Raw genomic sequence first — 13,538 nt, forward strand, 5'->3', positions numbered from 1 at the left:
CTCTCAACCTTGGTTTCCATTTTAATTGTATTTTTTTGGTGAAATAGGTGGGGGTAGGAATCCCTAGTATATGATGTTGACATGACGGTGAAATCAACTTTTATTGGAAACGTGTTTAGCACAGTGCCTGGTAGCTGAGGGCTCTGATGATGGTTTGTATGGGGGCAGGCTGGGAGGAGACCGTTGAGTTTGGGGCTTGCTCATTGGGTGGTGGAAGCTTATTTATTATTGGGTGCAATAAAATAAGGTGCTGAGAGACAGGAGATAGATGTTGCTGGGGGAAGAAAAAAGTGAGCAGGAAGGAAGGAGCGAGAGAGAGGGAGATAGACCCACACAGGGACCCATCAGCCAGACAAACTTCTCTTCACTGTGGAGAAAGGAGAGGATTAGAGGTTTGTCAGACTCTCCTTTATGAGTGGAGGCAACTCAGCAAAAAGGGCCATGATGCCTTGGGTGCATTGAGCAATGCTGGCTCTGCCCTTCCCCTCTCCCCACACCCTCTGTTACTGAAAACCCTGGGAACAGCGAGAAAGTACTCTTCATTCAATGACAGAACCTGCACGATGTGGAGCTTCAGTTTTCTCCTCTTTTGGGGTGAGTACGAGCCTGAATAGGGGGTCTGGGGAGAGCCTGCACTGGAACTAGACTGTAAGGAAAAGGGAGGGCCTCGACTGTCCAGACAAGAGATCATAATTCTAGGCTGGACACTGCAAACATCTTCACTGGGGAACCTTTGACCAAAATCAGTCGGTTCAGGGAATTCATCTGTCAAGGAAGAGTTTCGTTATAGTCATTCAGTTGACATGTATTTCCTGAGCACCTACTGTATGCTGGGTGCTGTTTTAGGCACTGAGAATAGAGCAGTGAACAAACAGACAAGGTTTCTGCCCTTGTGAGGCTGACATACCGGTGGGAGGAGATAGGAAGAAAGAAAGCCACTAACGGTAATAGCAACCTCCGAAGTAGCACCGTTCTAAGTTCCTCAAATAGAGAATGTATTCAATCTTCACTAAATGCCTCTGATATTGGGTCAATAATAGTCCCATTTTCTCAGGGTAGCGGGATTGCTGGGTCATATGGTAGTTCCATTTTTAGTTTTTTAAGGAACCTCCATACTGTTCTCCATAGTGGCTGTACCCACTTACATTCCCACCAACAGCGCAAGAGGGTTCCCTTTCCTCCACACCCTCTCCAGTATTTATTGTTTGTAGATTTTTTGACGATGGCCATTCTGACCGGTGTGAGGTGATACCTCACTGTAGTTTTGATTTGCATTTCTCTAATGATTAGTGATGTTGAGCATCTTTTCATGTGCCTGTTGGCCATCTGTATGTCTTCTTTGGAGAAATGTCTATTTAGGTCTTCCACCCATGTTTTGATTGGGTTGTTTGCTTTTTTGATATTGAGCTGTATGAGCTGTTTGTATATTTTGGAGATGAATCCCTTGTCAGCTTCTTCATTTGCAAATATTTTCTCTGATTCTGAGGGTTGTCTTTTGGTCTTGTTTATGGTGTCCTTTGCTGTGCAAAAGCTTTTAAGTTTCATTAGGTCCCATTTGTTTATTTTTGTTTTTATTTTCAAAATTGGGTCATTTGTAGAGACGTGGATGGACCTAGAGACTGTCCTACAGAGTGAAGTAAGTCAGAAAGAGAAAAACAAATATTGTATATTAGCGCATGTATGTGGAATCTACCAAAGTGGTAGAGATGAACCTATTCGCAAAGCAGAAATAGAGACGCAGATGTAGAGAACAAACGTATGGACACCAAGGGGCGGAAAGGGCGGGGATGGGATGAATACTGAGATTGGGATTGACAGATATACACTACTATGTATAAAATAGATAACTAATGAGAACCCTCTGCATAGCACAGGGAGCTCTACTCAATGCTCTGTGGCGCCCTAAATGGGAAGGAAATCCAAAAGAGAGGGGGTCTATGTATACACATAGCTGATTCACTTCGCTGTACAGCAGAAACTAACACAACATTGTAAAGCAGCTATACCCCGATTCCAATAAAATAGTCCCATTTTACAAAGGAGAAAAATGAGGCCAAAGAGATTAAATAACTTGCCCAAGACCATTTAGCTAGTGAGGGGTAGAGCTAGGATTTAGAAACAGGCATCCTGGATCCAGAGTCTGTACGTCTCTAAGCTATGCCACTCCAAAGAACAAATAAACAAAGCATTTCAGGGAGCGACAAGCGCTCTGAAAGAAATTGTCATAGAGCGTGACTGGGGCTTACATAGAAGAGGGAAGTCAGGGGAAGGTATTTCTGCAGAAGTGATGTTCGTGCTGAGGCCTGAACAATGAGATGGAGCCGGGTTTTTTTCTTCAGCTGTCAGTTTTTCTGGGTCTTGCTTATCTTTCATGTCATGGTTTCCTTCACGGGTCTTGTGAGTTTTGGTTTCTGGTTCAAATCTAAGAATGGGAGACCTTATCTAAGCAACAAGTGTGGGTTTTCTCTGTGTTGTACATTGGATCCGTTTCCCTTATTTCACTGAGGAGAAAATTTGGTCACAAAGAGATTAGGTAACTTTCCCAAGGCCACGTAGTCTGTAATTGGTGAAGCCAGAGTTTTAAGCCCAAGCATTTTGACCCTAGCGCTGGTATGCTTAAACACGATGTTCTGTTGCCTTTAAAATAAGTAAAGAGCAAGAGAATTTCAGTTAGTGAAAATAAGAAAGTTGGGAGTTTGGGTCTGTGGGACTTGTCGACTGGCAGGTTTCATTAGAAGGAGCAGGTAATTTGTGGACCTCAAATGCTAAGATGCAGACTTGTTTCTTTGGGGTAGCAGCTATACCCCGATTCCAATAAAATAGTCCCATTTTACAAAGGAGAAAAATGAGGCCAAAGAGATTAAATAACTTGCCCAAGACCATTTAGCTAGTGAGGGGTAGAGCTAGGATTTAGAAACAGGCATCCTGGATCCAGAGTCTGTACGTCTCTAAGCTATGCCACTCCAAAGAACAAATAAACAAAGCATTTCAGGGAGCGACAAGCGCTCTGAAAGAAATTGTCATAGAGCGTGACTGGGGCTTACATAGAAGAGGGAAGTCAGGGGAAGGTATTTCTGCAGAAGTGATGTTCGTGCTGAGGCCTGAACAATGAGATGGAGCCGGGTTTTTTTCTTCAGCTGTCAGTTTTTCTGGGTCTTGCTTATCTTTCATGTCATGGTTTCCTTCACGGGTCTTGTGAGTTTTGGTCTCTGGTTCAAATCTAAGAATGGGAGACCTTATCTAAGCAACAAGTGTGGGTTTTCTCTGTGTTGTACATTGGATCCGTTTCCCTTATTTCACTGAGGAGAAAATTTGGTCACAAAGAGATTAGGTAACTTTCCCAAGGCCACGTAGTCTGTAATTGGTGAAGCCAGAGTTTTAAGCCCAAGCATTTTGACCCTAGCGCTGGTATGCTTAAACACGATGTTCTGTTGCCTTTAAAATAAGTAAAGAGCAAGAGAATTTCAGTTAGTGAAAATAAGAAAGTTGGGAGTTTGGGTCTGTGGGACTTGTCGACTGGCAGGTTTCATTAGAAGGAGCAGGTAATTTGTGGACCTCAAATGCTAAGATGCAGACTTGTTTCTTTGGGGTAGCAGCTATACCCCGATTCCAATAAAATAGTCCCATTTTACAAAGGAGAAAAATGAGGCCAAAGAGATTAAATAACTTGCCCAAGACCATTTAGCTAGTGAGGGGTAGAGCTAGGATTTAGAAACAGGCATCCTGGATCCAGAGTCTGTACGTCTCTAAGCTATGCCACTCCAAAGAACAAATAAACAAAGCATTTCAGGGAGCGAAAAGCGCTCTGAAAGAAATTGTCATAGAGCGTGACTGGGGCTTACGAAGAAGAGGGAAGTCAGGGGAAGGTATTTCTGCAGAAGTGATGTTCGTGCTGAGGCCTGAACAATGAGATGGAGCCGGGTTTTTTTCTTCAGCTGTCAGTTTTTCTGGGTCTTGCTTATCTTTCATGTCATGGTTTCCTTCACGGGTCTTGTGAGTTTTGGTCTCTGGTTCAAATCTAAGAATGGGAGACCTTATCTAAGCAACAAGTGTGGGTTTTCTCTGTGTTGTACATTGGATCCGTTTCCCTTATTTCACTGAGGAGAAAATTTGGTCACAAAGAGATTAGGTAACTTTCCCAAGGCCACGTAGTCTGTAATTGGTGAAGCCAGAGTTTTAAGCCCAAGCATTTTGACCCTAGCGCTGGTATGCTTAAACACGATGTTCTGTTGCCTTTAAAATAAGTAAAGAGCAAGAGAATTTCAGTTAGTGAAAATAAGAAAGTTGGGAGTTTGGGTCTGTGGGACTTGTCGACTGGCAGGTTTCATTAGAAGGAGCAGGTAATTTGTGGACCTCAAATGCTAAGATGCAGACTTGTTTCTTTGGGGTGTCAGCACTGGTGTTGGCCCTTAGCACTCTATTCTGCCCTTAATAAGCAAAGAGTGGTGATGTTGACATTGATGATGGTGGTGATGGTGTTGGTGATGCTGAAGATGATGATAATGATGATGATGGTGATGATGATATGATGTGATGATGGAGAGGAGCTAAATGTTGGGGGGCTGCGCTGCCTTTTAGATGTTAAAAAAATTGTCTTACCCTCCCATTAAAATTTAATACTACAGATATACTATATACTTATTTATATATTATATGTATATCTGTATGTGTCTTATACATGAAGAGTAAGATTTTTTTGTTTCTCCCCAAGAACCAAGTTTTGCTCTTGGGGGCAGATATCATTTCTTTTGAGAATGCATGTTTCAATGTATGGGGATTTTTTTTCTTCTAATTTTTATTGGGGTAGAGTTGATTTACAATGTAGTGTTAATTTCAGGTGTACAGCAAAGTGAATCTGTTATACATATACATATATCCACTCGTTTTTAGATTCTTTTCCAATATAGGTCATTACAAAATATTGAGTAGAGTTCCCTGGGCTATACAGTAGGTTCTTATTAGTTTTTTTTTTTTTTTTTTTTCTTTTTGGACGTGCTGCACGGCTTGTGGGATCTTAGCTCCCCAATGAGGGATCGAACCCATGTTACCTGCAGTGGAAGTGCGGAGTCCTAACCACCGGACCTCCAGGGAATTTCTTCAATGTATGTTTTTGAAAATCATCTGGAACTCTTTGTAAATGAAAAAAAAATGAAGATAATACAAACAAAATGAAAATGAAGTGCAGAAAAGCAGGAATGGTGGCTGTGAATGTTATATAAAATAATGTATGCTTGTCATTCACTTGGGGCTTTCGTCTAAGCTCATCAAACCCGTTTCTATGAGGCTACACCAAGAGCAGTTTTTCAGGTTGAGTCCGAAGAGCTTCTTTTTTTTTTTTTTTTTTTGCGGTACGCGGGCCTCTCACCGCTGTGGCCTCTCCCGTTGCGGAGCACAGGCTCCGGACGCACAGGCTCAGCGGCCATGGCTCACGGGCCCAGCCGCTCCACGGCATGTGGGATCTTCCCGGACCGGGGCACGAACCCGTGTCCCCTGCATCGGCAGGCGGACTCTCAACCACTGCGCCACCAGGGAAGCCCAAAGAGCTTCTTGATGGGTCATGGTGTTTTTCTTTTTTTTTCACAGGGTGTTGTGGTATATACACCTGGGGAATGTTCACATTACCCTCACTGGAATCAATGGCAAGACGTAAGTTGGGGAATCTATATGCCCAGTGTGGCGGGGAGGAGAATCTTCTGACCCAGGAGGCTGAGACACAGCTGGACACTTGCCACAAGCTAGTCCGTGGCTGAGAAGGGATAACATCCAGGTCTCCCGGTTCCCACCCAAGCTTTTTCTCTTGTGCCTTAAACTTGCTGTGTGACCTCAGGCCGGTCACTCGACCTCTTTGATCTTCAGTTTCCTCAGCTGCGAGACACAGGTAACGAGGGTTCTTGTGTCACAGGGATGTTGTGAAGCTTAAAACCAAAGAGGTAATGTTGTATACTACCTGGCATGTGTGAGAAGAGCTTCATGAATGATGGGGCAGTGGGGATGGGGATGGGATTTATTTAAACTACAACTCAACGTGGGGAAAAAAAGTGCATTTTTAGGTGTTTTGTTCAGTATTCTGATCTTCCACACAAGCTCCTGCTGGATCCAGGAGGAGAAACATGGCCAGTTCTGTGTTCTCAGTGTCTCAGTTTCCTGGCCCCGCCTTATTTGGGAAACTCAGCCTTTATGGTACGAAGAGTTAATCTTTCAAATCTCCTCACCCTCCTCTCGTTCCTCCCGAGATGGTGTGTGGGTGTTGGCATAGGGATAGCTTATGGCATCTTGCAGCAGTGAAGTGTGGACTCTGAATGGGGTGTTTTGTCCGCTGGGGAAAAAAACATGGTAACAACTTGGAATAAACTAAATGTATGCTTACACCAGGGGACTGGCTGGATAAATCGTTGCATTTGTGAGACCAGCTCAAGCTACTGTAACAAATAAACTCCAAACTGTCAGTGGCTTAAGAAGAAGAAATTTCATTCTTGTTTGTTTAAGAGTCCAATGAGGATATTTCTGGCTGGTGGGTGGTTTTCCTACATGTAGTGATTCGGGGACCCAGCTGCTTTCTGTTTTGTGGCTCAGCCATCCTAGTATCTCAGAGACTCTGCAGACAGTGGCGAAGCCACATTATCAAAACTCAGGCTCTGCAGTGACACACGTCAACGGCCGTTCATGGTCACGTGACCATACCTGGGTGCAAGGTGAGCTGGGAAATGTAGTCCATGGCAGGGTAGTTGCCTCCTACTGTCAATTCTACACCACGGAAAGGAGAGTGTGAAGTTTTTGTTTGATCTTGGGCTACCTAGCTATCTCTGGCACAGTTAGAGCCCATGGATATAATGGAATGCTGTACAGCTGATAAAAAGCTTAAGTTTGGTCGTGGGAACTGACTCGGAAAATTGCCCCAAACATTATTTTCTTAATTTTTTTAACTATAGAAATATTTAACCGTTCAAAGGTAGGAAAAATAGTATAACAAACTCCCATGTACCCATTGCTCAACTTCAACACTTGGCAAATTTTGCTGCTCTTGGTTACATGAAAAAGAAAGGAATAGTAGAATAGAGCTGTCCAAAAGAACTTTCTATGACAATGAACATGTTCTAGATCTACAGTAGTCACCAGTCAATGGAGCTACTGAGAACTTAAATGAGGCTGGTGCGACTGAAGAATCAATGCTTCATTTTATTTGATTTTAATAGATTTCAGTGTAAACAGCCATATATGATTAGTAGCTACTGTGTTGGACAGCACAGTGGACTGTATGTTGAGTGATACCATTTGTGTTCAAAAAATTGTGTGAATTTATAAATTCAATCATATTTAATGTTATATTTACATGACTGAGCTTGTGAATAGGACCTAGCCTTAAAGGATGCACTCTAAGCTTTTGACAGTGGTGACCCCTGAGAATAACGATGGGGCACAGGGAAATCTTCACTTTTAATTTTATATACTTCGGCATTGTTTGAATTTTTTTACTATAAGTAATTATTACCTTCTTTTTTTTTTTTTTTTTTTTTTTTTTTTTTTGCGGTATGCGGGCCTCTCACTGTTGTGGCCTCTCTCTTGAGGAGCACAGGCTCCGGACGCGCAGGCTCAGCGGCCATGGCTCACGGGCCCAGCTGCTCCGAGGCATGTGGGATCTTCCCGGACCGGGGCACGAACCCGCGTCCCCTGCATCGGCAGGCGGACTCTCAACCACTGCGCCACCAGGGAAGCCCAATTATTACCTTCTTAAAAAAAGATAAAGACAAATGAAACAACAGATACACAGCACTGTATATAAAATAGATAAGCAACAAGGTCCTACTGTATAGCATGGGGAACTGTATTCAATATCTTGGAATAACCTATAATGGAAAAGAATCTGAAAAAGAATATATATATATATGTATATGAACTGAAAGAATATATATATATAAAAGAATATATATATATATGTATATGAACTGAATCACTTTGCTGTACACCCGAAACTAATACAACATTGTAAATCAACTATACCTCAATAAAAAATTTTTTTTAAAAACCCAAAGAAACAAAAATAAGGATCACCACCTGCTTTTGGTTAATTTCTATAGAAGCAGAGTCTGAGGTGAGGATTCTTGTGTGAGTAATTTATTAAGGAAGGGCTCTCAGGAGACACTTGTAGGGGAGGGAGGGAAGCAGGATTGGATAGGGGAAGAACTAGCCACTCAGAAAGTGTTTCAGGAGCGTTTCAGCCACAGCCTGATCCCAGGAGGAGCTCTGGAGTGTGAATTACATCACAGAGGTTCACCTGCTCAGAGACCGTTACACTCCTGCATCTGTCAGGCAATACTTCTAGGCCAGCGAGACAGTGGCGGGGATGCGATGCCAATCAGGTAAATTGGATGGGGGTAGGGCCGAGAGCCGCTGCTATCCCCCCACCCATATTTTTAAAACTTTTTTTTTTTTGACCTCACCGCGCAGCATGCGGGATCTTAATTCCCCCACCAGGGATTAAACCCATGGCCCCTGCAGTGGAAGCACAGAGTCCTAACCACTGGACTGCCAGAGAATTCCCCCCACCTCCTTTTTTTAAACTGTTTTTAAAAATTGAAGTATAGTTAATATTCAATGTTGTGTTAGTTTCAGGTGTCCAGCAAAGTGATTCATTTTACACACACACACACACACACACACACACACGTGTATATATATTCCTTTTCAGATTCTTTTCCATTATAGGTTATTACAAGAAATTGAACGTAGTTCCCTGTGCTATACAGTAGGTCCTCGTTTACCTGTTTTATATATAGTAGTGTGTATCTGTTAATCCCAAACTCCTAATGTACCTCTCCCCACCGCCCGCTATCCCCTTTGGTAACCATAAGTCTGTTTTCTATGTCTGTGAGTCTATTTCTGTTTTGTAAGTAAGTTCATTTGTATCATTTTTTAAAAATTCCACATATAAGTGCTTACTTCACTTAATATGATAATCTCTAGGTCCATCCATGTTGCTGCAAATGACATTATTTCATTCTTTTTTATAACTGAGAAATAGTCCATTGTATGTGTATGTGTGTATATATATATCTCACATCTTCTTTATCCATTCATCTGTCCGTGGACATTAGGTTGCTTCCATGTCTTGGCTCTTATAAAAAGTGCTTCCATGAACATTGGAATCCCATCCTTTCTTACTTGGCAAGGTGTGAAGGACTCGTGAGCTGACGGTGGTAAATCCCCAGGAAGAGGCTGGGTTTTCCTCTTCACATCCTCACTCCCTCTTAACACCCGTCCACTCTGCTTGGCTCTTCTCTTGCATCCTGACTCGTGGTGTGACCTGGGAACGGTTTTACAAACTCTCTTGGGCCTCCCTTTCCACATCTGTAGAAAGGAGTTCTAACGTTTACCTTGAAGTAGGGTGACCCACTATCCTGGCTTGACCCAGACTGGAGGGAAGGGGTGTTTCCCAGGATGCTGGACTTTGAGTGCTAACACCGGGAAAGTCCTGGGAAAACCAGGATGGCTTGGTCATCTCTCCTCAAAGTATTATCGTGAGGACTGCAGAACATCTAAGGAAGGGGCTAGGCAGGTGGAAGACACCTAGGAAATGGTAGTTCTAGTTATATTTTTAAAAGTCTCTTTGCCTCCTTGAGTCTCATTTTCTATGTTCGTCAATTAAGTGACCATCTATTAAGTTGTTGTGCTCACGGTTGAGGATCATGTGCATGTCTCGGTTGGATTGTTGAAGTGGCTTCTGCCCCGGTCTCCTGTTTCCTTGCCCTTCTAAGAATGTCCAGAGGGCGCCTGTGAGCCCCTGAGTCAGGTCCTGCCCCACCTCTGCCCACAGCCCTCCAGGGTTCCCTCCTCCCTCAGGGCAAAAGTCTGAGTCCTCCCTGCTGCCCACAAAGTCCTGCACGACCTGCCCTGTCTCCTCCCTGCCCTCCCTTCCTCCCTCTCTCTCCCCCTCGCTCACTCTGCTCCAGCCACCTGGGTTTCTTTGCTCTTCCTGTAACACACCAGGCACTGTCCTGCCCCAGGGCCTTTGCATGTGCTGTTCCTTCTGCCCGGAATCTTTTGCTCCCTATATATACATGGCTCCCTCCCTCACCTTCTGTATGCTTCAGCTCATGAGTTATCTTCTCAGTGACTACCCTAGTTTTGACATTGTATGCCTCATCAGATTATCATCTCCGTGAAGGTGGGGAATTTTGTATGTCTTGTTCCTCTGCTGAATCCACAGGGCTTAGAATATTGCCTGGCATATAGTAGGTGTTTGTATTTGTCAGGGTTATCCAGCGAAACAGAATCAATAGAATGGATAGCTACATATAAGTATATGTTAATATTTATTGTAAGGAATTGGCTCACATGATTCTGGCACGTCTCAAGGTCTGCAGGCCAGAAAGAATTTGGAGAACTGAGCAGAGGTGAGTGTGGGTGGTGGGACCAGGTAGAAGATGAGCCAGAGAAGCTAGCAGGTGGCCGGTCACACAGGACCGTGTTGCTATTCTGGTTTGGGGTGGATTTGAGTCCTGAGAGATTGGGCTAGAGGAAGAAAGGAAGTAATGGGAAACTCAGAGTTGAGAGATCACAAGTGGTAATACACAGTAAATCTGCAAAAAGAAATGTTGCCTTTGCAGATGAAAGAGGAAGCTGGAAATGAGAAGAGAGATAAAACCGGAGGCATAGTGCAGGGAAGGGAAATAAACAAGGCAGTGTGCAGGCAGCAAAGAGTCTGGCTTTCAAGACCTTAGTAATGAAAATCTGTCCCTTTTGTTTTTGCAGCACTTTATAAATCTGACTAATTGTTGGGGTCACTTCTGTTGACTTCTCTCTTTCTATTACATCCCACATCCAATCCATCGGCAAATCCCATTAGCATTACCTTCTGAATAAACCCAGAATCTTATGTGCGCCCCTGTTCCCACCCGGGCTGTATCCACCATCATCGCTCACCTGGACAAGTGCAGTTGCCTCCTACCTGGTCATCCTACCTCTGCTCCGATACAGTTCATCCTCCAACCAGTGGCCAGAAGGATCATGTGAAAACCCAAGTGATGCTGTATTCCTCCTCTGCTCAAACTCTCCCATGGCTCCCATCCGTCTCTGATAAAAAGCTGAAACCTTACAATGGTCCAGCAGATCCTACGTGATTTTGTCATATCACCTCCTCCCATGGACCTGTCATCCACTCTGCTCCAACCACACCCATCTTGTAATTCCATGACATCACTAGGCATGGTCCTGCCACAGGACCTTTGCACTTGCTGTTTCCTCTGCCTTAAATAGTTTCATAGCTCACTCACTCAGCTCCCTTAGGTCTTTGCTCAAATGTTACCTTCTCAGTGAGGTCTTCATGACCGAGCACCCACTATGCACTCGGGACACAGCAGTAAATGAGACAGACACAACCCCCTGCCTTCTGGGAGCTTACAGTCCATCAAGACAAAAGACTTGAAACAACCAATTGAAAAAGTTTTTGCATAGAATTGTCTTAGAAATTGCCTGAAGATTTATTCCGTTTCCAGCCAGACCCACCTCTTCTTGCCTAGCAGTAGTGAAAACCACGCACTTTGGATTTTGACAGGCCTGCTGCCGCCTCTCACCAGCTGTGTGTCCTCGGGCAAGTCACTGAACGTCTCTGACCCTCAGTTTTCCACAGCTGTATAATGGGATCTGGATTTGTTTTCTGTGGGTGCTGTAACAAATTCCCATAGACTTGGTGGATTAAAATAACAAAAACCTTATCTTATGGCTCTGGAGGTCAGAAGTCCGAAATGGGTCCTACTGGGCTAAAATCAAGATGTCAGCAGGTGGGCTTCCCTGGTGGCGCAGGGGTTGAGAGTCCGCCTGCTGATGCAAGGGACACGGGTTCGTGCCCCAGTCCAGGAAGATCCCACATGCCACGGAGCGGCTGGGCCCGTGAGCCATGGCCGCTGAGCCTGCGCGTCCGGAGCCTGTGCTCTGCAGCGGGAGAGGACACGACAGTCAGAGGCCCGTGTACCGCAAAAAAAAAAAAAAAAAAAAAAAAGATGTCAGCAGGGGCTGCAATAAAATCAGTTGCAGGGCTGTAATGTTCGCTCATAACTCTTCTGTCTAGAGCTCTGATGCTCTTTCAGGGACTTGTTAACAATGCAGAATCTTAGGTCCATCCCGAGACCCGAATCAGCATCTGATTTCCCAAGATCTCTTGGGGATCCCAGATGAGGCAGATGCTACTGGTCTGTGGACCACACTTGGAGCAGCAAGGGTCTGGGGTCTATAAGGTCCTTCACTGAGCTCCCTTGGTGGCTGTATCAGTTTCCCAGGGCTGCTGAAATTACCACAAACCAGGTGGCTCAAAACAACAGAAATGTATCCTCGCACAGTTCTGGAGACCAGAAGTCTGAAATCGAGGTGCTTTCTCTCAAGGCTGTAGGGGAGAATCTGTTCCGAGCTCTCCTAGCTTCGGGCGTTGCTGGTCATGCTTGGTGGTCCTTAGCTTGTAGATGCGCCCTTCTGATCTCTGCCTCCATCATCACGTGCTGTTCTCCCTGTCTCTGTGCCTCGCCTCTTGTTCTTAGAAGGACACCAATCATATCAGGTTAAAGGACCACCCTGCTCCAGTATAATCTCATCTTAATTTAGGTCTTAATTACATTTACAAAGACTCTATTTCCAAATAAGGTCACATTCTCAGGGACCAGCGTTTAGGACTTCAATAACTTCAACATTTGGGGGAGGGGGGACCCAATTCAACTCATAACAGTCACCTTCCTTCTCTTGCGCTGGCTTCCCTTGCAGCCCACTCGGTGCTCTAACCCAAATCCTTTCTTCTCCATTGCCTAGATATGAATGGGTGTACAGACACCACCATGTGTCCGGCGTACGCAACCTGCACCAACACTTCAACAAGTTACTACTGTACTTGCAAAAAAGGCTTCCTGTCCAGCAATGGACAGACGAAGTTCAGGGACCCACAAGTGAAATGCAAAGGTGAGTTCATGCCCCCTCAAAATCCGCTAGCATTCAGTTGGAAAATCAGGTGGAAGCTGGTTGGGCCGCAGATGTAGGTACTTTTTCTTTTTTCCCAAGCGTTATTTCCTCCCTCCTTCCCTCCCTGTCTCTCCCTTTCTTCCTTCCTTCCTTCCTTCCTTCCTTCCTTCCTTCCTTCCTTCCTTCCTTCCTTCTTTCCTTTCTTTCTTTCTTTCTTTCTTTCCTTCTTTCTTTCTTTCTTTCTTTCTTTCTTTCTTTCTTTCTTTCTTTCTTTCTTTCTTTCTTTCTCTTTCTTTCTTTCTTAATCCCTTCCTTCCTTCCTTCCTCCCTCCCTCGCTCCCTCTCCCTCTCTCTCTCCCCCCTCTCTTTCTCTCTTTCCTTCCTCCCTCCCTCCCTCCCCCTCACCCCCTCTTTCTTTCTTTCTGTTCCTGGTCACAAAAACCTCCAATGATTAGAGACAAGTGTTAGAATAAAAAGAAACAAAATTATGCTGTTTGTCAATATCTGGAAATAACCACTGATTTCCTTCTGGTCGCCTCTCTATGCAAATCACAAGATTTTCCGCATGTATTGAGAGCCAGGCCCTGTGTGAGGGGCTT

The 13,538-nt window shown here is 44.4% G+C and overlaps 1 protein-coding gene across 1 annotated transcript in view; it reads left to right on the forward strand.

The window, feature by feature from the left end:
- The first annotated feature begins 563 nt into the window (after window positions 1–563).
- The window catches only part of ADGRE1 (adhesion G protein-coupled receptor E1), a 48,937-nt gene continuing 35,962 nt past the window's right edge, over window positions 564–13,538 (forward strand). Inside the window, exons 1-3 of the mRNA XM_060006566.1 lie at window positions 564–594; window positions 5,584–5,646; window positions 12,793–12,939. Coding sequence (XP_059862549.1) covers window positions 564–594; window positions 5,584–5,646; window positions 12,793–12,939 — 241 coding nt within the window. The remainder of the gene's footprint in view (window positions 595–5,583; window positions 5,647–12,792; window positions 12,940–13,538) is intronic.

Source organism: Delphinus delphis, chromosome 3, assembly GCF_949987515.2.
Source record: "Delphinus delphis chromosome 3, mDelDel1.2, whole genome shotgun sequence".
NCBI classification, from domain to species: Eukaryota; Metazoa; Chordata; class Mammalia; order Artiodactyla; family Delphinidae; genus Delphinus; species Delphinus delphis.